The following is a 25,187-nucleotide window of genomic DNA, read 5'->3' as shown; positions in this document are numbered from 1 at the left end:
CTTCATGAAGAAAATAAATATCAAAGGATTACATGTGCAAGTTCAAACTCGGTTACCTCCGGATAGATTGTACATTAGAAGAACCCCAGGTGGGCCGAGGCTGGACAGTATTTGAAGCGCTTGTTTCTCTCCCTCTTACCGTTTCGCAGTGACTGAGACTCGCCCCTGTCACTCACCTTGCGCGACACCTGCGCTAACGAGCACGCGCCTCAACACAGGCGCGTCAAACACGGCTCTACTTACGGGATTCACTCGCTCGCTCGCGCGCACGCACAAACAACCAAATGCAGTAAATGCCTGTTGAGGGCAACGCGGAAGTGCATTGCGGTCAGTAAGCCGGCAGGTGTCTCCTCCGTGTGGACAGCCTCACCAGTATCGCTTGTAAGTGATCAAAGTACGGAGGTAACCCGAAACTGCGCCAGGTGGGGCAGAAGGGATACTCTTGTTGGCAGTAATTGTAATGGTGTGGGCACTTTTCTACTTACCAACTCAGTCTGGCTTTTTTTGTATTTTACCTGGGAGAGAAGCGCTGTTTATCGGTGAAGGAGGAGCACCTGCTAGAGGAACCAGCAAGTTAAAAAGCAAACTTCACCTGCTCGGCGAACAATAGACAGCAACAGTACAATCGCAAAGAGGATATTCCTAAGTGGAGGAAAAAAATATATATATCTGTATTTGTGATGTAAAATGGCGACCGGACGGGATTCTCTTTAATCACAACGGTACTTTCTGAATGAGAGTTGTTTTTAATCAGATCTGAGGGATTTTGGCATTATATACATGCATTTGGCGTGCTCCGCCGAGAGAGAGATCGTGTAGGAAGAGAAGATGTCAGTGGGCGAGCTTTACACCAAGGTAAGATCAAACTACTTTATCTTTTTAATTGCTGGGTGACAAGTTTTATTTTGGATTTGTGTACACTCCACTTAGGATTCATGGTAATTGTATTGTACAGCTTGTGTATTTATGGTAAAGAACGTAAAAGAAGCTGTCAGTAATAAGGTTGCTTAGGACGCCAGTGGACAAATGCAGCATGTAGTTGCTTGATCAGCATCGTCTAAATTTCCTGACATTGCGATCTTAGAATGAATCTTAAAAGTAAAAAAAAATTCCAGATGAAGCTCGATTTTATCGGAATCATGACGTACCTGTTCAGGTACCTGATAAAGTGTTCATTTTTTATAAAATAATCTACCAGGAGTGTTAAGCAGATCGAAGTAAATGCCGGCAGTTTCTTTTAAGCTTGTCAAAGCCGAAACAGTACTTCACAAAAATGTTTTATATTCACGCAGCTTTGGGACATGTTGCTTATTTGTTAAAATATTTCTCTCCCTTCCTCTTTCTCTCATCTGGATAATCTGTTCCCAACTTGCTGCGGTTCTATAAATCTCTAGATAATGTGGATACGAATCTGCAGTCTGGGAATGAGAGCGGGAGGGGAAATAAAAAAAAAAAAAATACCGCATCGACTGGAAATGGTATCGATTCTGGGATTAACTCTCTAAATCCCAAGGAAGAATATGATCGCATCGGTTTAGGCGTACTTCCTAATTAAACAGCGCGGCTTGTTAGTTACGCGATCTGAATGGGTCTTTTCAAATAATTTTGGACTTCGTGGAATCCCGAATACAGAAACGCGACCTTTTCGATGTCCCGTCAGAGATCTAATGATTATTGGAAGCGATTTGTGTTCTAAAAAGGAGTGCATAGTTACGAGCGCGCAATAATGTTCGGACAGGTGCATTCGGGGAAGTAACTTAGGTTTGGCTGCCACGTTTGGAAAGGGAGTGTCTGCGAATGACTAGAACTTACGAATGCGGGGTCGCTGGAAATCTTAAGAGGATATTATAGGCATTGCATGCGCCATAAATAGCACTTGTATATTTGTCTTTTATTTACTTTGTTGCACTTAGGATTTGTAAGTTATTTTCGTTAGAAGCATCCATTAAATGATCTTATGAAACATTCAGATTTTAATGGATATGTGAAATCCAGGAAGGGAGCACCCCGTGCTTTACCCAATGTTTTCTTGTTCTTGAGGCAATGAGACAAATGTTCAAGTCCTCTGTGCTCCCTGCGTGAAGTTGAAATATCAACTAAAATGTAATTGATGAATATTTAGTTAATTGGAAGAGAAAAACATTTTTTATGAATTTAATGCATGCTCTAAACACACTTATGTTGTTATAAGGGCCATGCCTATTCCAGTTGTATCAGGTTCAAGGCATGAACCAACCCCATAATGGTGCCAGTCCGTTGCTGAGTACTTGGAAAGGCTGACCTAAGTAACTAAAGGCCAGTAAGCTTAACATGATTCACAGGTAAATGTATGTAATGCAAGCAGTTGTTAAGGAATAGATTGAGTATCACATGGCAAGGACTACTGGTAAAAAGTCAGTATGGGTTCCGACAACCATGTCCAGTTTCACTTCTGTGCTGAAATTCAATGATGGAAACATCAAACTGATATTATAAAAGAAGTACATGATATTATTTATCTGGATTTTCTGCAAGCTTTTGATAAGATACCACATAAGAGGTTGGTCATTAAACTGACAGAAATGGGAACGTGTCGTGTGTATATTGGTGCAAATTAGCATTAACACTGGGAACAAAGGGTTATAATGAGAAGATATTAGAAGTGGTCTCCCTCAAGGATCAGTGCTTGGGCTGGCTTTCTACTTTTTTTCAGTAAAAATAAATGATCCTAACAGTATTTTAAAAAGCCTGTTAATTTTGCAGATAATACCAAATTAGGTGGAATGGCAGGCAATGAGATGAATCAGTACAAAGGGATGTGTGCTGATGCAGGCGTGGAGCGATTTGTACATGATAAAATTTCTAACACATAGGAAAGATTTGAATTCATGATTTGAGATTTGAAACTACCCCATGTGAGAAGGACCTGGGATTCAGAGTGGACTTGTCAGAAGCAATCATTTACTTATTTGGATGATGCCATTACATGCATGACTTACAACATTTTATGATACACTTGGTTACATCTCTTTCACGGGCATGTCAAATTACTTCTCCTGGTCACACAGTGTCAGTAGCAGGATTTGAATCCACAACCTCGGGGTTCGAAGTCCAAAGCCTTAACCAATGCACCACAGTGCCTGCTATCAGAAAAAATCTCTGGGATGTTAAGTTATATATTGTCGCATGATGTGTGGAGTACAAGTCAAGGGAGGTTATGCTTAAGTTATATAACGCACTAGTAAAGCCTCATCTGGACTACGGAGTGCAGTTTGGTTAATGTGTTACAAACAAGACAGAACAGCACTAGAAAAAGTCCAAAGTAGAGTAACTAGGTGAATTCCAAGAATGAGAGGTGTGTGATACCTGTTTGATTTTCGACGTATCGTATTATGCAACTGGCTTCACAGGAGCCCACCGCCTGACTCGCAAAGATAATGCAAATGATGGCAATGACTGAAAATCGCAGGAAACGTCGTTTATTGTGGCATAGCTTTAAAAGGCATCATCTGTGTAATGTGTGAGGAGAAAGACAATCACATATTGTTAGAATATGCAAAGTCCATGTGGAGCATTCCTTCTATAGTGTATACCCAGAATGTTGGAGCTGTGAGTCACATTAACTGCTAAGCAACAATGGCATAAACGCCACAGAGACTCTCATTCATCTGTCCATTTTGGGATCCACATAGTGGACCCTATTGTGTCAGGAATTGGGTGTGAGGCAGAAACTATCTTTGGAGGAGGCACCAGCGTATCACATTTACACCCATATGCAAGGCCAATTTAAAGTTGACCATCAGTCACAAAGGAGCTGTAACCAATCCTGAGAGCAGTGGAAGCGAGGCTGGGTGCAGCTTTGGAATTTGTGCTGGACTATCAATCGCCACAATCCGTTAAGCACCTTGGCTATGGGAAAGGTGCTATATAAATAAAATATATTATTGTAATTATTATTAACCTCTTATTCATGACTTGACTATCGGGTGTAAATGATGATAGAATGTGTAAATTCTGAATAGGCAGTCACTATGTACAGTTTTTGAGTACAATATCAAAATTTATGGTTAATAATTTGAGAGATATGTCAGTGTGTATCTGAAAAAGTGAAGGAAAAACAGGTAGAGGTTGTTTCCGTGATGAAAGAAAAAGGTTAGAGAGAGTTGGTGCCTTTTGCTTCCAATCATCTTTTGACGTTTATATAGAATGAAAATTGAAATATTTTTTTATTTTACATTTATCAGTGATTCAGAATGCAGTGGCACATCTGGTGCTTAACCAACTGAGGCGGGCACATGTCACTCCTCATTTCAGGTCACACTACACTGGCTCCCTGGAGCAGTATGGGTTAAGATCAAATCGGAGTAGCCAGTGGGTCAGCGCTTACACATATGTAGGAACTCTTGAGGTCTTCTGCTCCTTCTCTTCCACTCAGATCTTCTAGGTGAGCGACATCTGTTGATGCCACCTCTGTGCATCATCAGATCTAAGTGCTTTAGTCTTTTTTTTCACATGCAGCTTCTTTTTGGGAGAACGAGCTGCCCACCTTCATTCGAACTGCTGACCCTCAATGCGTTTGAAGACTTGTTTTTTGAATTTTTATTTAACTGGTGGTGGCTTTGATAGGTTCTTGTAACTGAGGAAGTCAACTTGCAGGGTCATCTTAACACAGTGGGCATTGGCCAGGGTCTCCAAGAGCACTGGGGCCCACGATGTTTCTGATGCCTATGTATGTTTCTGTTTTGCTATCAAAACAGGGACCCCAGCACACTTCTTTTTACCAGGGGGTCCTATTTACCTATGATGCTGGTAAGGCAGTCCTGAGGAAGTTTATCTAGCTTGCCTTTTGTTCTAAACTCTTCACGTGTGGTGATCAGTTTTATAAACTTAACTTGTAACACGTGTTCTCGAGCAGTCCCCCAGACTGAAGTTTATTGGATTGCGTTGAATAAATGAGCCTGTTTAGCAAATACATGTAAATCTAATATACGTCTGATATGTAGTTTCAAAGAAATTTAAAAAAAATTAAATGTATTTTATAGTTCGTTATGTGGAATAAAGCGTGTATAAAATTCAGTTGGAAGCCCAAGAATTTAACGGCTGTGTAAAGTTGAAGTCGCGTCTTGCCGAGTTTGAGATTCGTTGCAGCGCCGTGCCAGTTAAAGGGAGTTTGTAGACGGCCCCTTACGGCGGTCTGTTGTTAAGGGCAATGCGGGTATTCCTGTTGACGCTTCACTACTTGGTTTCTGCAGAGACAACGCGGTTGGCATCCAGTATCTGTTGTTCCACACCACGCTGCATTATAGCTTGACTAAAAGTGTTAGCCACATCAACTCATAAAATAACAAATAAAAAAAAAGTTGCTTTATTCCTTATCGGCGCACTGATCCCTGCAGAACAGTTTACTCAGTAACTGAATACATTAACTTTACTCTCAAGTACGGTAAACTGATTCATTTCTCGTTCTTTCAGTAAGTAAATAAATAAACGGGATTTTGTAGTGCACACAATATGACACATATTTTAAAGTGCAAAATGTCGTCAGTGGACCCCGAGGTGCTCCTTTGTCCGGTGCAGCCAGACGGGCTCTGGTTATCCTGCACCGATAAGCTGGATTAAATCGATTTGAGAACTTGATGGCAGGCTACTGGGTTTATTCCCCATTACAAGACATCATTAAAAAAGTACAGTTTTTTTTTATTTTATCTTTCTCATTATTTCAGTTTTAAACGGGTGCCTCAAGTTCAGTCCTACAGGTTTTATTCCAAAACACTTTCCTATTTAAATGCCAGTTGTTTCTACTGAAGCAACATTTGTGGTTCATTTTAGCTAATTCCCATTCCTTAATGTCTTCTTTTAGTGTCAAATTCACGGTTTCTATTTATTGATTATCTTAGCCACCTGCCAATTAGCAGTAAGGTGCAAAAAGACAAATGGAGCAGCAGCCCATTGTCAAACATAATCACATTTACACCTGTGTGTGTGTGTGTGCTTATCATGGAATATCTGGTTTAATAAAATAAAGTATTTACAAAAGGAAAAAAAAATGAAGAATTGAGATCTAACCATCTGCTCTGGCCAGCAAATCACTTGGATGGTACTATATCCTTGGAAAGAAAAGATTTGCACTATAAAAGTGATGTAGCATGGCAGAGTAAAAACCCCAGCATGCCACAGAGATAAATAACAACTTCCAGTATTGGCAAGGGCTGTCTTCTAACTAAGAAAAAAACCTACAGCCACTCCGTCCCTCCATATACGAACTCAATGACTCCTGGTTCGTTTTAATATTTGGAGTATGCAATCTCCAAAAGTGTCCTTTTTCAGGCTAATATAATCTTTGCAAAACAAACTTCACATATACCTGATGTGTACCTTTTTAATGAGTGTTTTTCAGTTATTGAACTTCCAGTACTTGATTTCTTGCTCTTCTAATTTTGGCTGCTCCCGTTAGGGGTTGCTACAGCGGATCATCTTTTTCCATCTTTTCCTGTTCTCGTCATCATGCTCTGTCACACCCATCACCTGCATATCGTCTCTCACCACATCCATAAACCTTCTCTTAGGCCTTCCTCTTTAAGAATGATAAATGCTTTACAAAGAAAACTTGTTAAAAATTAAAATGGTTTACCTGGCTCAAAACCTTTCTGGCCTACACAAGTGAAACAATTCAAATAGGATGCAGCCAAAGTCTTCAGCCTCTGCCTTTTAGGGTGAGATCTTCATAGAAGAATAGCTGCCGTTTGCACTGCTGGTGTATAAAAGAGCCGCCAGTTGAAGACAGTGGCATTGTAACCACCTTGGCTACTGTGGATACTAGATCAAGTAGCAGGTGACAAACTGAGATGTGACAGTCTAAGCATGAGCTAATAAAAGAGGGTGTTTTTTAAATGGACTGCAATTTTAGAAAAGCTTTTCTCCCTAGTAGTCCAGATAGAGGCAGAACCTCTGTTTTTATCCCCTATTTGATTCTGGGGTGCGTTAGGGGTGTGTTTTTGCTCTTACTTGCATGGACTGGGTGTTGGGCAGCATTGTGGGGTCCAGTGGTTTTGGGGCATGTGTTGGTGAAGAGAGATTCACTGATCTTGACTTTGCCAACAGTGCTGTGATCTTCACGGAGCCAATGGAGGCTCTGATCGGGGTGCTCGAGAGACTGAGTGAGGAGTCTGAGTGTCTGGGCTTGCAAGTGTCCTGGATAGAACCAACATTCAGGCCTTCATTGACCTCTTGGGCACAACCATCAGCAGTGTGTCTGTCTGCGAAGAGAGTGTTGACCTTGTCGAGAGGTTTTCTTACCTTGGAAGTGACATTCATGTCTCTGGTGACTCTTGCTATGAAGTCAATAGACGGACGGGAGAGCATGGGAGGTTATGAGCTCACTGGAAAGGGGTGTGTGGTGCTCCCGATATCTATTCAAAAGGTTGAAGGTCCAAGTCTTTAGAGTCCCGGTGATTCCTGCTTTGTTATATGGTTGCAAGATTTGGGTGCTATCTAGTGACCTAAGACAAAAACTGGACTCCTTTGGTACCATGTCTTCAGAGAATCCTTGGGTATCGACAGTTTGACTTTGTGTCGAATGAGAATGAGGCACATTACCTGCATTGCGAGGGAGCATCATGTGGCACGATTTCCCGAGGGTGACCCAGCTCACAGAATCCTGATATTGCTGAGGACCTGAGTGGCTGCACCAGTCCAAGGGGACACCCATGTAACACCTGGCTGCGGCAGATAGGGTCATTTATAAAGGGTGGATCTGGACCGTGTGTCTGCAAACTGGGATCCCAAGGTGTTTCATTGTGTGGTGGATGCAGCAATGAGTTGTACCCGTGCATGCTCCCCAACTGGACCCGAGTCTAGATAGGCAGGATTTAAAGCAGTACTCTGAAGGTACTGATTGAAAACTTGCACATAATTGGCTAGAGAATGTGAAGTAAAAGGTTTGCAGAAGAATACTTCTGTCTTGAATTAAGCTGATGCCATTTTACTCAGCTTTTTGTCATGAAGTATGTTAGATTTCACAATTGCAGTCACTGTCTTTGTGCTGTACCATGTCAAATTACCCAAATAAGAAATCACAGCTCATGTCAAATTTAATTACTGATTGCTGATCTTCCAGTGCAGTCGTGCTTGTCCAATAATGTGCCCCCTGACAGAGCTGCCGATGTGTGAAGGGTTAATAGCTCCAGAGAGTTTGGCAGCAATCTCTGTCCTTTTATTTATTTTTTCCATTCTGTTATGGTATGTATAATACAAGACCTCAGACAGACAAGCTAATGTTCCCTTTGTGATGTCCATAGCTCCCATACAGCCAGACGGAGCTGCCACAGTTCCAATGCTGTACAAAATGTTAATTACTGTGGATGTTTAGCTACAGACCTGGCCCTTTTTGTCTTTTTCTCCATTCTGTTTTGGTACATAAAACACGAGACCTCAGACAGTCAAGCTTCTCTTTTATTTGTTACATTCCTTATTCTTTATCGCTGTATATCATTCCAGCTGAACGCTTATTGGTTTTCAACTCTCACCTGCAACAACAACAACATTTATTTCTATAGCACATTTTCATACAAGAAATGTAGCTCAAAGTGCTTTACATAATGAAGAATAGAAAAATAAAAGACACAGTAAGAAAATAAAATAAGTCAAAATTAATTAACATAGAATAAGAGTAAGGTCCAATGACCAGGGAGGACAGAAAAAACAAAAAAAAACTCCAGATGGCTGGAGAAAAAAATAAAATCTGCAGGGATTCCAGACCATGAGACCACCCGGTCACCTCTGGGCATTCTACCTCACATAAATGAAACAGTCCACTTTGGTTTTTGGGTTCTCACGGAAGGACTTGATGATGATGGTCATGTAGACTTCTAGCTTTTAGTCCATCAATGTTGGAGCATCATGATGCTTTGAGTAGGTGGTGGTGGCGCAGGCCGGAAAAAGAAACAGAAGAGAAAGTAGGGGTTAGTACGGAATTTAGAGCCACCATGAATAGTTAATAAAATGAATTGAACATACAGAGTATCAGAATTAAATTAAAGTGAGGTTATGAGAAGGCCATGTTAAAGTAATGTGTTTTCAGCAGTTTTTTTGAAGTGCTCTACTGTACTAGCCTGGCGAATTCCTATTGGCAGGCTATTCCAGATTTTAGGTGCATAACAGCAGAAGGCCGCCTCACCACTTCTTTTAAGTTTAGCTTTTGGAATTATAAGGAGACACTCATTTGAAGATCTAAGGTTACGATTTGGAATATAGGGTATCAGACATTACGATATATAATATATATTCCGATTATTTAAGGCTTTATAAACCATAAGCATAATTTTAAAGTCAATTCTGAATGACACAGGTAACCAGTGTAGTGACATCAAAACTGGAGAGATGTGTTCAGATTTTCTTTTCCTAGTTAGGATTCTAGCAGCTGCATTCTGCACTCGTTGCAAATGATTTATGTCTTTTTTGGGTAGTCCTGAGAGGAGTGCGTTACAGTAATCTAGTCGACTGAAAACAAAAGCGTGAATTAATTTCTCAGCATGTTTCAATGATATAAGAGGTCTAAATTTACTTATGTTTCTTAAGTGAACAAATGCTGCCCTAGTGATCTGATTAATATGCGATTTAAAATTCAGGTTACAGTCAACAGTTACCCCTAAGTTTTTTATTTCCGTCTTGACTTTTAATCCTAAAGGATGGAGCCCATCCCTCCAGCTAAAGAGAAAATCAAACCTGATTGTATCCTAGCCAGTCTCAAAATTGTTGGATTTGGTCATTGGTTATGTTACATTAAATGACTGGTGCTGTGCTGCCTTCTGTGTCCAACTGACTTTGATTATACAAGTGAAGGCTATGAATGCAAAATTGTTGGAAAAGTCACCTGCTGTGACAATACCTTTTCTAAGGCCACCATCACACTATACATTTTCATGTTGGAGAGTATGTCACAATTAATGACTAAGGCTATTGGATCTCTTTGCCTTGAAGATGTGTGATTATGTGTAGATATTGCAGGGAATGATGGATTAATCAAATCTCAGCATAGTTTCAGATTTTTAAAGTATCGCAAGCTCACCACATTTAGTAACATGCTGTGTGACAGCACTGGAGGCAGTATAAATTTAAAGGTATGGCGAGTTTAGCTACAGTCTCGGCTTGGTCTTGTTTTCTTTCACCATTTTGTAGTGGTATGACAGACAAGCCATCAGGCAGACAAGCTTATCTTCTGTTTGCATGGTCAAAAAACATCCACTCTCCTTCTTTCCATACGTTGCTGTATTGTACTTCCAGCTGGGTGCCCATTGGTTGTCAATTTGTGAGCAAATGGAATGGGATGATAGTTTGGATTGGTCAAAAGTAGAAGCTAAGGTTGTAATCAGGAAGCTAATAATTAAGTAAATAGTACTCGGGACATTTAGCCAAAATCAAGGTCAATAAATGATGCGGTTGTCGAACGCTACAAATGGCATCAGTAAACAGAGCCAAAATAGCAAATTGTAAATCTTTGTATGAAGGGGTCACAACCAGAAAACTAAGAACTGGCAAAAATAATGTATGATCAAGATTTTATTTTATGATACTGATCTTGGATAACAAGGAAGTGCCTGACACTGACCTTTATATCATTGCCATAATGCCGTCATGTGTCTCACACTCCTGGCCAATGTTACCACTATTTTTTTTTACCGATGAGCAGATGTGAATAGCACATGAAGTGATACTTACCATTTACGACTAATTTCTTCACGAGCAGTGTTAAGGGTGTCCTCCGTGAAATATTAAGTGGAGTTTTAGGAGCTGCAGGTGTATCTCCAAAGGGTGAATGGTGTAATAACGCCCACGCAGCTTAGTTGAGACATAGTTTCTGGTAATACAGATTTGCAATGGCATAGCATCAAAAACTATCCCAATAATGCAGTGCTCATAAGAAAAACAAGATGACGCCACAAGAGTGCAGGAATCATTTTTAATAATATTAAAAATGCACGAAAACAATTAATATGATTCCTTGACACTCAAAACCCTGAAAACTATGCTGGAAAAATTTTCAGATGCCAACTGCTGTAAAAAATGAAAAACAAAAATCAGATCAAGATAGAACCTCGGAGTAGTCAAGCAGCAGCATGGATCCACTCACTGTGCCTCTTTGTTTTCTTTGTCAAACTGTATATAAAAAACCACCATATTAAAGATTTTGCAATGAAACCTCCTTAAGCTTTTTGAATATTTGTTTATGCATTTTCCCAAGGACCATAAGTTAGATTAAGTAGGTTTGAGAAAGTTGTGTTATTTCCAGGTAAATAAATCACGGCTAACCTCTCTTCAGGATCAAATACAGCTGTGGCTTTAAGCAATTTTGTAGAGGAAGGCAAAGATTAAATTCTGGTGCATTTCAGCTCCACTAAGATAAGAGCTCTTCATCACGACTGGCCATCTACGGGAGCAGCCTAGTAAAGATTGCTAATAAGCATTCAGTGTGTAGCTACGAAAAGAAAAGGAAATGAATTGTAAGTTGAACAGCTACAGAAGATGGATTAAATATGGCTGACTCATCCTCACAGCCTTTGCATGGAAAAAGTGAGATTAGAAGATTATTGAATGGATTAATACATAGTTAGATAACATTTTATGTGGAATTTAAATTTTACAAAAGTTCAAGAAAAATATACATATTATAACCAACTTCAATTCCCAAAATGCACACAGAACTTCTGGCTTTGATTAATAAGAGAACTGCTGCTGTCTGATAACAAACTTTTAGGTTGGAAGTAAAATGATGTCAGATCTGCCCAGTTGTGCCACAGGTTTACATTTAAAGACATTCATATTTGGATAGAGCAGGTCCAGTTTGTTGTGTCCACAAGTCAAACATGCTGATGAATGTTTGTTCCTTCCAAAGTTCCTCTGGTTGAAGTCAGGGTCAGAATGATTCATCACTAAAGTGTTGGCGACAGAATGAATATTTTCTGTTTCTGAGTTAATAGACTTTAAGAAAGATAATTCAACTTAATTGCCTAGGCAGTAATGTGGATGAATTCAGTGAGTATTTCAATGTCTGGATTACATACTGTATTTTTGTTCTTATTGCATTGTGTTCACTTTTTACCATTACTCATTCACCCAGATGTCCAGACCTCCTTCTGCTTTTTCCACTCTGTCTGATTGTATTAGATGAAACCTGTCCACCATTAAAATTGTGTCTGAAGTAAGAAGTTTTAGTCAGTTCTCAGCTGTACCCAAAATGGCACAGTAATCAAACTCACAGTCACTTGCCATGAGATGCGATAGGTCATCCAACTTATTTAAAAGTTTCTTATATGGAGGCAGGCCAGATTTGAATCCTTTTGACGTTACTTTTATCCTTGGTTTGGATCTTTGACCCCTCCATCCTTGGATGAGCTGCTCCTCCGATAAGGTGTAACAGAGCTCGTTAGACAGTAGTGGTCACTGTACTACCAATCAAGTACGTGAATATCAGACATATATAAACGAAAGATCTGCGTATGTGTGTATGGAGCAGTCCACTCTGCTCCTGCTCAGCCACAGCCACTAGATGGCGCATGCATGCACTTTAACATTCCTTCGGTGCTTGCATTCACCTCAACTTCCAGTACGAAGGACCAGTGGGCTGCAGACGCTGTTGCGCAATAATGACATTGTGCTAATGGTACACATGAAGAGACGCAATGTCGAAAGGAAGCAAAGGCTGTAGCTCAAGAACTTGGAAGTGAAACAACTCAGTAACAGAGGAGGCTTAAAGTTTTCACTAAAAATATTGTCTATCTGGTGGTATTTTTTTTCAAGACTAAGTTTAGTTTAGTTTTAGACTTATATGCCAGGGGTACAGCTAAGGTATAGTATCGCCAGTGGTGCCGCTAGCACAGGTGGGACCCTGTCCTCTGCACTGGGGAATTCTTAAGAGTTAGCTGACTCCTCTCCAAGTTCACAAATTTAGTAAAACTGCTAGGGAGTCTTGGAGTTGTTTTTTGTCCCGAAGTCCACACAGAGCTAGTATAATATATCCCATTTTATGTTCCTCAGAGTCTCTTACATTCTCAGATGTTGTAGTTGTAAGGTAGCCTTCAGATCTTCTACGTTCACACTGTGACTTATGTCAAGTTTGTGAAGACAACAGTAACATCAATTTTAAAATCCGTTATAAAAATATATATATCATGAGAAGCCACATTATATCTAATCATAATAATAATAACTAATTTATTAATGATTAATTATTATTTATCAAAAACTAGCAAAAAAGGAAGTGAGCGTCTATAAAAGTCTGCTGGCTACATGGCACCTGGAAGTAATGTAAAGTAGGTAAACCATCAGCTTGACCGTTGTGTGTTGGTTGCATTCAGTTCTACACATGCTTAGACATTTTATTATTGTTTATAAGCAATATGGGGAAGGAGACATGTTAATTTATCCCTTGTTTTGTATAGCTCTTTAGTTAGCACCACAGATCCACATGACAAGATTGAAATCCACGGCAGGATCTGTGTCTGCCCAAGAGTTTGCACTTTCTGCCTTTTGTCTCAATGGATTTTACTCTGGGCTGCTCCACAAACCAAAAACAAGTGCATGTTAGGTTAATTGTCGACTTCAAAGTAATTCTGTAAGAGTGAGAGCGGGTGTGTTATGTTTCTGCAAATGGCACCACTACACTAAAGCGGATTAAGGAGGTTTGTTGACGGATGGATGGATGAAAAGTAATTAAAATGACCTCACTCACTTTTCTTTATTTGTCATTGAAGAGGTGCTGCATTCAGCATGCTTAAGCACCAGAGACTCCTTTCATAGTTACTTTGTATCACCTACCTCCAAATTTTCTGTTGTATTCTATTCAATAGCCTATGAAACAAAAGAGAGCTCCTCTTTCTGACTAGCTTATTTACTTGGCTGGCAAGGAAATAAATCATTTTTCCCATCCAGTCATTTTTTTTTTTTTGAAAGACTTCAGAGTATTTGCATGATTCAGGCGGTTTATCCAGACTCTTACCACCTTCTGTGAAATGAAGATCATTGTTTTTTGTCTTAAATGTACTTGCTTTTAGATCCCACATTTCAGTTATCTGTTGCTCTAGATTAAATCTGCTGTATTCACATAGGCAATACCTCTGGATAACAGGGTTAACCTTTTATAATCTGCCCAAGGCTGAAGACAATGACTTTTCTGGGTCTGCAGATTCTCACTTATTGGTTGTTCTGCTTTTATTTAGTGTAGGGCTGCATCAGTGTGCATCTGTAAAGGGAAAAAAAGGTTGCTGAAAAGGAAAGGAGCTTATGACACAGAGTTTCAGCTGAATCCGTTTCATCAGGTGTGCAAATGAAAAGGAAATAGCAGGTAACATACATATATAGGAGGGAAAGGGGGGAGCAAAGGCAGGGCAGATCAAAGAAGAAAATGTGAGAGTAGATGAGAAAAAGCTGCCATTAGAGAAGATAAACGGAGAGATTAAAAAGTTAGATGGTCATTAAGACCTGGAGAAATGTGTGATCCCTGGCTGAGAATAAGCTTGGATTCTTCTGGTTTTTGTTTTTATTTTTTATTTTCTTTGAAAAGTGTCTTTGAAGCTCTTTGAAAGAACACAAACCGAGATATATGTGTGATTCTGATCATTGGACGTGAAGTGTTCTACAATGGGCTTTGCAAGGCCTTTGACCTTTGTGGCTTGAATGTGCTTTCTGAAACGGTCTGCTGGATGTCTTTCTGTTTTACTAATGCAAATGGCTGGACACTTTGTACAAGAAATGAAGCAAAGCTAAAACGTTTAGGTTGGCAAGTGGCCCGCTGTTTAACACTGAATTAACCAGATACAATGGTACTGTATGTGACATATTTTCAAGTGACACAGTGACGGCTCCTGTTACAGCTCAAAGTGCCTGGTGAAGAATGTGGCTGTACTTTGTGAAAGTTTGTTTGGTGCTCCATTAGAGAGTGTTAGGGTAGAATGGGAGGACCACTGGCCTACAGGTTTCATTAGTGAGGTTTTTCTTAGAAAGGATGTTTTGAGGTCTGATATTGGCTTGGTTGAGGTCCCTTCCAAAACATACTATCGTCAATCGATGAAGAAAACTCCTCATTGTGACGGCTTCATTACAGAAGTCAACCCCATCACTGCAGAGGCGAATAGTGTAAGGATCTTTCAAAGAGACAGAGAGGTTTTAGTGTGTCAGGAATGGAAGGAGCTGTAGAGAAGGTAACTGTGCCAGTTAGTTGTCTTGTGATAGACAGAGACTTGAATTCCCAGAAAGCTGATAGATAAGCCAATATCTGAAAATGGTCAAGTTGTGGAGGAAATCTTGCCTGTAAACCTGAGAAAAAGACGGTAACTATGGAAAAGAGCATCTCTTCTGCCTATGTCAAATTCCAGTACCCATTGCAACTCCAATTACCTGGTGAAAAAAGTTGTTATCAAAAGAGAAAAGTCTGATGAGGGTGTTCTCAGAACTTCTCGGGAGAATCCTGGATGAAGTGTCTGTGGAATCCCTGTCTGAGTGCAATGAGACTTTTATCATGGTGAATGACTGCATGGAGAGGTGATGTCAATGGCTCGTTCCACCTGCATGGAGCTACACATGGAAAGAGTCTGGACTGAGATTTGATATCGGAGAGAGGCGGCATCACCAGATATATTTCATCTGCAGGCCTGAGTGAGTAAGAAGAAGCATAGGACCTCACAAGTGTCTCCATATATTGGTGCTGACCCATTGACTACTCTGTAGGAAAGCAGTTTTAAACTTAAAATATATGCTGCTACACTTAAGTATTACAGCTTTGAAAACTTCCTTTTATGATATTTATAAAATTCCTTTCATTTTTATGCTTTGGCAACATACTCCATCTGATATTAGAATTATAGATAATACACAGATGTAACGAGGCATGTGATGCATGTTGGTGGTTATTGTTTTTATTCGTGGCAATTTACTAGTTTACGATACATTATAACTATCTCCATATATAAATATTTTTTAACAGTTGCAGTACAGGTACTTTATGTGACTTGCTCAGAGTCACAAAGAAGGTAGAGGCCATCAGCAACCTTGTGCTTTAAAGCCCACCGCTTTGGCCTCCACCCTACAATGCATTGCATACACCACACAAGTCTGTCACTTGACACACCTACACACACACAAACATAGCCATTATATCTAAAGGTGCCATTATATCTAAAGACATGTACTTGTCTTGTAGAGTTACCTGGGTCCTTTAGAAAACCTTCATAAACACCGGGACAGTATAGAACTCACATACAGAAATCACTGGAAGTGCAAATTAAACTGCGCCCAAGCATTGTGTGGCAAAAGTGCCTGCCATCCCACCAATACAATGCCCTGGAAAATATAAAAAGATGAAAATTTGAAAGTGTACAAGACCTTTCGTGGATTTGGTTCACATTTCCTGAATCGAGCCTGGCTTTCACATTATTAACTGTGAGCTTTTTAGACTGTCATGTAATGTGTCATTCTCTTCATCGGCACATTAGAAGAGAACAAAGTTTACTCTTTGGAAAGTCATGAGCAGTGGCACATCAGAAACACAAGCTGTGTGAAGTCAGCAGTCAGGCTACCATCAGAGAAGGAAGTAACTGAATATTTACATGTGATGAAGATTTACATAAACTAAACAAAATAATGTTTTACAGACCTTTCTCTAGTCAAATATGCACTACAAGGAGTAATTGAGGGGCTGTGAATCATTGCACCAATTTGTTTGTTTGTCACAGCATGCATATTTTGGGCCTAAATATTTTAATTCTATGTGGACAATTCAAATAATACTAAAATGTTTTTTAAAACAGACTGAAAAGAATTTTTTTAAAAAGCAAAAAAGACTGAATTAGTGTAAGCTGCCCTAATTTGGGGTGTTCATAAGAACTCTAATGCTTTACTTCATGAGGTAGAAGTACATAATAAACTAAATAGTTGCATCATGTATTTGAAATATTAAAATGTGTGCTTCAATTCAAATGTTTAAAAGGAAAATATTCTCGATTGTAATTGAAATTTGTTATTTTCATCCTCTGATAGAGGTCCATAATTAGGGCTAAATCCCTAGTAAAGGATCAAAAATAGTCTTGTGTTCATAATCAATGACCTTGAAATGATACCCCACGTGCTTATGTTTGATATTTGTAATGTTTAACCTTCTTGGAGTGGCTTTTAGAGAGCTAGGACCACCATTAACGAATGAAATATCCAAAATATTATCATACTCGTGATCAGCAACCTTGAAACAGCATAAAATGACATTCTACATGCCTATCAAAGTTTTGTGAAAAGGAGTAACTCCAACATTTTCTATGCCCTGCACCTCTAGGAAATGTTTGATTTATGTTAGCATCCCCTTACAAAAGTAATATCACATCCAGCACAGGGCACAAGGAAGGAACAAATCCTGGGCAGGGTGCCAGCCCACCGCAGGGCACACACACACACACACCAAGCACACACTAGGGACAATTTAGGATCGCCAATGCACCAACCCTGCATGTCTTTGGACTGTGGGAGGAAACCGGAGCACCTGGGGGAAACCCACGCAGACACGAGGAGACCATGCAAACTCCACACTGAGAGGACCTGGTAGGTTAACCCAGGTCTCCTTACTGCGAGGCAGCAGCGTTACCACTGCGCCACCGTGCTGCCCCGCAATATCACATTTGAAGTCAAATTCGTATTCGTACTCCGGCTAAACAAATTGAGCTAAAAAAAAAAAAGCTTTCAACTTGGTGGATATAATTTAAATATAAATTGAGCAATGTTACCATTATAAATCTCAATAATTTTATAAATGTGTTCCCTGTGAAGCTTAGACTCTCGAGTGATGATCCAGGGGTTGCATCAAATGGTGCAAGGAAATGATTCACAATCAACAGTCAGGAGGTTGGGGGGATTGGAGACCCCCATGAAGCATTGGGTGCTGACACACCGTTAAGCAATGAAACACCTGCACAATCACACCTGTGTTGCCGTTCACTAACAAATGTATCACACAGTTAAAATTGCTGCGCTACTGCCAGGATCCCCAGCAGGAGAGATGGGCAGAGAGTAAGCAGCAGATGTTGCATCCAATTCAGTCCCCATTGTCCCAACCTGGCAGAAATGTCAATCAAACTTTGAAATGAGTGACTTTTCACAATTGGAGCTTACATAGAAATCAATACTTCTCTATGATAACTGCAAGGTCCAAATTCTATTCATTAAAAAATGCCTTTTTTAATGAATAGAATTTGGACCTTGCAGTTATCATAGAGAAGTATTGATTGTTGATTTGTCTTATCAACATGACGCTTGGAGCAAGGAACCCACAAGAACACGCATTTCTGTGGCTCATTCACAGGTGACAATTGTGCGTGTAATGCTTCATTCTTTTCATTTCATAGAATCGGAGCGCTAACTAATGACCTACACTGCAAGGCACCGATGCACCACAATAAAGTCAAAGAGTGCACCTCACTCAATTGTGGCAAACTGCGACACAGCCTTCCTCTTTGTCGCAACCCCTGAAATGCCATCTACCTGATGGCCTGGTCAGCGTTTGTACTCTCTCCCTCCATCAGTGTGGCCTTTCCCTGAATTCTTTTTTTCCCCCATCCTCAAAAGATGGGCATCTCAGGTTGATTGACCCGTAATTGAAATGTATGTAAGTATCCCATCCAGAGCTGGTTCTGGCGGACTCTCATAACCTTGAATAGGAATAAATGGTTTAGGGTATTAATGGATGTATGGTAATGCCTTAGATGGTTGTAATGATTTAAGCATAGCTGACCCTTATTTTTTGTTATATATTTGTGCACCTATGTCGAGATGAAACACTTGAAATAGACCAATAAATGAATGTTATGCAGGCAAGTATGCAATTGGAATAATAACCTAAATGATTCTTCTTAATGTACACATCAGATGTTTTGATTAAAAATGTAGGTAATTTTATTGGCTAAGTATTTAGAAATGATGAACGCAGGTGATATATTTATATCAGTAGTATGAAAAACTGGACAAATGAAATGGTGCATAGGATATTTACCACGAGACCACCTTAAACTTCACAGGGTGCTTATAAGATTAAATTAGATCAACTTTATGAATCCCAAGGGGCAATTCAGATACATGCAGCAGCAGAAACATAATAAACAAGGATACGGACTCACAGGACACATAATACAATAAATCAATCAGCTGTATGGATAAATACAGTGAATAACTAAATGTATATTAGGTTGATATTTCAAAATGAACTTAACAAATACATTGGGATGAAGCATTGAATTGCCTAGAAGCAGTGAGCAAAAAAGACCCCCAGTGGCGCTTCTTAGCCCACCATGGTGGAATGAGGTTGTGGCTAAAAGTGCTCCAAGAGTGGCCCCCCTGGATGGGATGGAGGGGATTTTTCATAATGGCATCCAATTTTGTGATGGTTGCTTGGCAGTATGGTATAGTTTTTTTTTTCTATATTTACAAGCCTCTGTAAAATCAAATCAGAGTTTGAATTTATATAGTGCCTTTTAGAGCAAGCACCTTTCTACCATTGCTTATTTTTAATTTTGTATTACAACTGAGGCTTTTACAAGTATAAAGACTCATTTAGTGAGTCAGTGGGAAGAAGTAATCCAGTAACACTGTACATTATGTGGTGCTATGCCATCAAGTTAACCGCTATGGCTTAAAATGTATAAAAGCAGAAATTCATGTGCTGTACTGACAAGGTTTAATTTAGCAAACAAATCATTTTGATTTTTTACAGATAAAATAATTACAGTGGTGTGAAAAACTATTTGCCCCCTTCCTGATTTCTTATTCTTTTGCATGTTTGTCACACAAAATGTTTCTGATCATCAAACACATTTAACCATTAGTCAAATATAACACAAGTAAACACAAAATGCAGTTTTTAAATGATGGTTTTTATTATTTAGGGAGAAAAAAAATCCAAACCTACATGGCCCTGTGTGAAAAGTAATTGCCCCTTGTTAAAAATAATCTAACTGTGGTGTATCACACCTGAGTTCAATTTTCGTAGCCACCCCCAGGCCTGAATACTGCCACACCTGTTTCAATCAAGAAATCACTTAAATAGGAGCTGCCTGACACAGAGAAGTAGACCAAAAGCACCTCAAAAGCTAGACATCATGCCAAGATCCAAAGAAATTCAGGAACAAATGAGAACAGGAGTAATTGAGATCTATCAGTCTGGTAAAGGTTATAAAGCCATTTCTAAAGCTTTGGGACTCCAGCAAACCACAGTGAGAGCCATTATCCACAAATGGCAAAAACATGGAACAGTGGTGAACCTTCCCAGGAGTGGCCGGCCGACCAAAATTACCCCAAGAGCGCAGAGGCGACTCATCCGAGAGGTCACAAAAGACCCCAGGACAACGTCTAAAGAACTGCAGGCCTCACTTGCCTCAATTAAGGTCAGTTTTCACGACTCCACCATAAGAAAGAGACTGGGCAAAAACGGCCTGCATGGCAGATTTCCAAGACACTAACCACTGTTAAGCAAAAAGAACATTAGGGCACATCTAAATTTTGCTAAGAAACATCTCAATGATTGCCAAGACTTTTGGAAAAATACCTTGTGGACTGATGAGACAAAAGTTGAACTTTTTGGAAGGCAAATGTCCCGTTACATCTGGCGTAAAAGGAACACAGCATTTCAGAAAAAGAACATCATACCAACAGTAAAATATGGTGGTGGTAGTGTGATGGTCTGGGGTTGTTTTGTTGCTTCAGGACCTGGAAGGCTTGCTGTAGTAGATGGAACCATGAATTCTACTGTCTACCAAAAAATCCTGAAGGAGAATGTCCAGCCATCTGTTCGTCAACTCAAGCTAAAGCGATGTTGGGTGCTGCAACAGGACAATGACCCAAAACACACCAGCAAATCCACCTCTGAATGGCTGAAGAAAAACAAAATGAAGACTTTGGAGTGGCCTAGTCAAAGTCCTGACCTGAATCCAATTGAGATGCTATTACATGACCTTAAAAAGGCAGTTCATGCTAGAAAACCCTCAAATAAAGCTGAATTACAACAATTCTGCAAAGATGAGTGGGCCAAAATTCCTCCAGAGCGCTGTAAAAGACTCATTGCAAGTTATTGCAACCGCTTGATTGCAGTTATTGCTGCTAAGGGTGGCCCAACCAGTTATTAGGTTCAGGGGGCAATTACTTTTTCACACAGGGCCATGTAGGTTTGGATTTTTTTTTTCTCCCTAAATAATAAAAACCATCATTTAAAAACTGCATTTTGTGTTTACTTGTGTTATATTTGACTAATGGTTAAATGTGTTTGATGATCAGAAACATTTTGTGTGACAAACATGCAAAAGAATAAGAAATCAGGAAGGGGGCAAATAGTTTTTCACACCACTGTAAGAGGTATATAGTAGGTAATTGTCTTCTTGTCATATGAGAGGAGTTTGGGGAAGACAAACTCATTGTATTAATGCCAACTCTTTCTGAAGCTGTGCTGTCAGTCATCAGGCTTATTGTATGTGCTGCTCTAAGTGTCCACAGCTCACTGATTTATTGATATCCACACTTTTATAAACCTTCACTGAAAAACAATGCAGCATGGTGTGGAGTTTTGGAGTCTCTGCACCGGTGTCTGGTAAGGAAGTCTTTTAATTAGAAGTATTTGATGTTTGCGAATTAATTTAAGCATCCATTTCCTATTTCTCTTTAGCTGCTTGGTACTTCAGTAGCACTTTTCATTAAAAGGTGATGTGAGAGCCAACAGTCCTTTTACTCTTTAAATGTGCTCTCATACCTAAAGAACCAAGTTAAGCAGAAAATTAATCCGAACAATGCTCTGGTCCATCATGGAGCCCACAAGTACAAGTCTGTAGTCCATTTAGAGTCATCGGTTGATTTAACTAGCTTATATCTAACTGTATGGGAATCCCACTCAGATAGAGAGCAAAGAAAACCATGATTTAGAAATAGGAAAAACTGAAACAAAAGTTAGCTGTACAGTTTTTATGTATTAGAATTTAAATCTCATATGTTGTGTTTGCTTTTACATCTTGAGTTATTTTAATCGTTTGTGTCCCTGACTGAATCGAGATTTGAGGTGTGGTTTAGAGACAGTATGACCTATAAAAATAAAACTGAAAGATTTAGAATTTGCTATTCAGAGAAAGCATGTGCTGATGAGAATCGTGACTCCCACAGATGAAAACCGGGAAGATCGAAGAATTGTTGATTTGCATAAAGCTGGAAAGGGTTACAGAGTCATTTCAAAAAGTTTAGATGTTTTTCAGTCCACAGTTTGACAAACTGTGTATGAATGGAGATGATTTAGTTCTGTGGCTACCTCTCCCTAGAAGTGGGCATTAGCCATGATGACTTGAGAGGTACATAATGTTCAGGGAGGTAAAAAGAACAGCTAAAGGCTTGAAGGAATCATTGAAACATCTCTATTCATGAATCTACCATATGCAAAACACTGAACAGGCATGGTGTCCATGTCAGCACAACAAGAAAGAATCCACGGTTTAAAAAAAAAAAAAAGAAGAAGAAAACTGTGCAATTTGCCAAAGATCATCTGGACCGTCCATAATAACACTGGGAAAATGTTTTGTGGACTGATGAATGTAATATTGAATTGTTCAGTATGTTTGGCTTTAAAAGGGCATTCACTGCATGCCAATATGAAAATATCACTGCAATAGAGAAGTATGGTGGAGGGAGTATCATGCTTAGGGACTCGGGGCCTAGATGGCTTGCCATCATTGAATGGAAAATGAATTTGCAAGTTTATCAAGGTATCCTACAGGATAATGTCAGGGTGGCTGTCCACCAGTTGAAGCTCAGTAGAAGTGGAGTGAAATATCAGGACAATGACAAAGTCTACTATAGAATAGCTTTTGGAGTGACCCAGGCAGAGCCCAGAGCTTAACCAATTAGAGACACTGTGCATTGACCTCAAGAGAGATCTGTTGACGCCAGACGTCCAGAGAATGTAGCCGAGCTGAAACAGTTCTCTAAGGAGGAATGGTCCAAAACTCTACTTGAATGTTGTGCAGGTCTGATCCACCGCTACTGGAAGCAATTATTTGAGGTTATTGTTAGTAAACTAGTTTTGACCAGTTGTTAAATTTGTGGGTTTACTTACTTTTTTCTGCCTCGCAGTTGGGAGACCCGGGTTCGCGTCCTGGGTCCACCCTGTGTGGAGTTTGCATGTTCTCCCAGTGTCTGTGTGGGTTTCCTCCAGGTGCACTGGTTTCCTCCTACAGTCCAAAGACATGCAGGTTAGGTGCATTGGCAATTCTAAATTGTCCCTAGTGTGTGCTTGGTGTGTGTGTGTGTGTGTGTGTGTGTGCCCTGCGGTGGGCTGGCGCCCTGTCCGGGGTTTGTTTTCTGCCTTGTGCCCTGTGTTGGCTGGGATTGGCTCCAGCAGACCCCGTGACCCTGTGTTCGGATTCAGTGGGTTAGAAAATGGATGGATGGAGACCCCCGTGTTTGTGCATTATTAGCATAAGCATATTGTGTTTGTCTATGCTTATGACTTAGATGAAGATCAGATCACATTTTATGGCCAATGTAAGGCAGAAAACCGGGTCATTACAAAGAGTTCATATACTTTTTCTTACCACTGTAGACTGACTGACCAGTACAGTAACTTGAAAGCTTTGTCTGAGAACTTTTATTTTTCATTTTATTGTGCCAAACTGTTAATCTGTCTCAGGATGTCCATATTCTCATTTTATGCACTAGACTCCATGTCATGGCCATTACTTCCTTTTTTTACTTTCTCATATATGAAATTTGATGTCGAGATTTTGAAGAATCTTGATGTTTTGGACCTCCCTGACTCCAAAAATACCATTTTTGGAATTGTTTGTGTGAGTTGTGTTTGTGTGTGTAAACACAATAACCTGAGTACACTTTCACTTAGGTCAGCCAAATTTTGCATACAAGTAGTAGGTACAAAATGTAGATTTCTATCAAATTTTGGCTATTTCCGCTAACCAGAAGTGGGACTTTACCTTTTATTCATGCAGCTGCCGATTTATTGAACTTTACTTTTATAATTTTTCAGTATTTTATTAATTTGATTTGATTTGTTGTTGATGCTTCTTTAATGTACATAATATCTTTTTATAAAATCGCAAACCTTTTGACCGATTCACCTGAAATCTGGTACACATACTATGCAATGTCTTCTATCTGCTTTCGGGGTGGTGATAGACCTCCTTTCATTTTTATTTTATTTTATTGTAGAATCAACTCCCGGCAGTGTTCATGGGGGCCGTGCTGCACATGTGTACCGGGGCCATTCTCATTCTTTCCCACCTTCGCCGTGATTTCCACTACCTCTTCATATCTTAAATCATTCTTGACTTAAGTGCCAGCTTAAGTGAAAAATTAAGGAAAACATACTAAGTAATTGTAACACAAACACTGACTTAATCACTTTCAACGTGAAAAGAAGAGAAGAAGCGGGCCGCTAGGGTGGAAAAAAGAAGAGCTGGTCAGGAAGCAGCAAGCGCATCAACCTCTGAGCAAACGAATGCAAAACGTACAGAGAAAGAGGACAAAAACTAGGAATGTTCAAGTCAAATGTATTCACTACACGTTATCGTTCAGTGCGCCGCTACTGGTACAAATATAATCATTGTTGTGTGGTTTACTTCTCAAATATCCATCCCCATATATGACTATACGAGAAAGTCTTGGGGCGACCACTCCCGATTTTTATTTATTTTATTCTCTTCCCTCATTCCAAATTCTTAAGAAGACCCCTACCAGGAGTTAATGTCTGCTATCAATCAGGGTCCAAAGATTTCTGGGGCAGATAAGTCCCTTAATCATGCTAAGGACACCATCCTAGGAGGAATCATTCTTAATACACACTTTTTATATGAAAAAAATTGGCAAAGATGTGATTATGTTGTGTGGCAATGTTATATAAATGTGTATTTGTACACATTTTAAAAGTATGTTATACAGTAAATTAATCCTGAAAATTTACACTGTGTGAGTTGGTCCAAAGAACGGAGTATCCCATCTTTTACTTTTTCTATTAAGCCAGTGAAGCATTATTAATTTTTCCTGTCTTATTATGCTTTTTCTCAGTGGTTCACTTAGAAGAATTCAAATCACAGTACAATATATGGATGGCACACTGAAGCTGTATGGCGGCCCAGTTTGAGTTCCTTATCGGAGAGCTGACTTCTCTTTGGGGATGCGGTGTTGGACAATAAAAG

The 25,187-nt window shown here is 39.7% G+C and overlaps 1 protein-coding gene across 2 annotated transcripts in view; it reads left to right on the top strand.

Annotated features, from left to right (window-relative positions):
- The first annotated feature begins 322 nt into the window (after positions 1-322).
- myo5b (myosin VB) overlaps positions 323-25,187 on the top strand; it is a 537,981-nt gene continuing 513,116 nt past the window's right edge. Inside the window, exon 1 of one of the 2 annotated variants that reach the window (XM_039750391.1) lies at positions 323-855. In XM_039750391.1, coding sequence (XP_039606325.1) covers positions 829-855 — 27 coding nt within the window. In that variant the 5' untranslated portion in view covers positions 323-828. The remainder of the gene's footprint in view (positions 856-25,187) is intronic. The other variant, XM_039750392.1, reaches the window with a different exon arrangement.

The sequence above is a fragment of the Polypterus senegalus genome, chromosome 4, assembly GCF_016835505.1.
Source record: "Polypterus senegalus isolate Bchr_013 chromosome 4, ASM1683550v1, whole genome shotgun sequence".
NCBI lineage: Eukaryota > Metazoa > Chordata > Cladistia > Polypteriformes > Polypteridae > Polypterus > Polypterus senegalus.
This window is presented reverse-complemented; position numbering and strand designations above follow the sequence as displayed.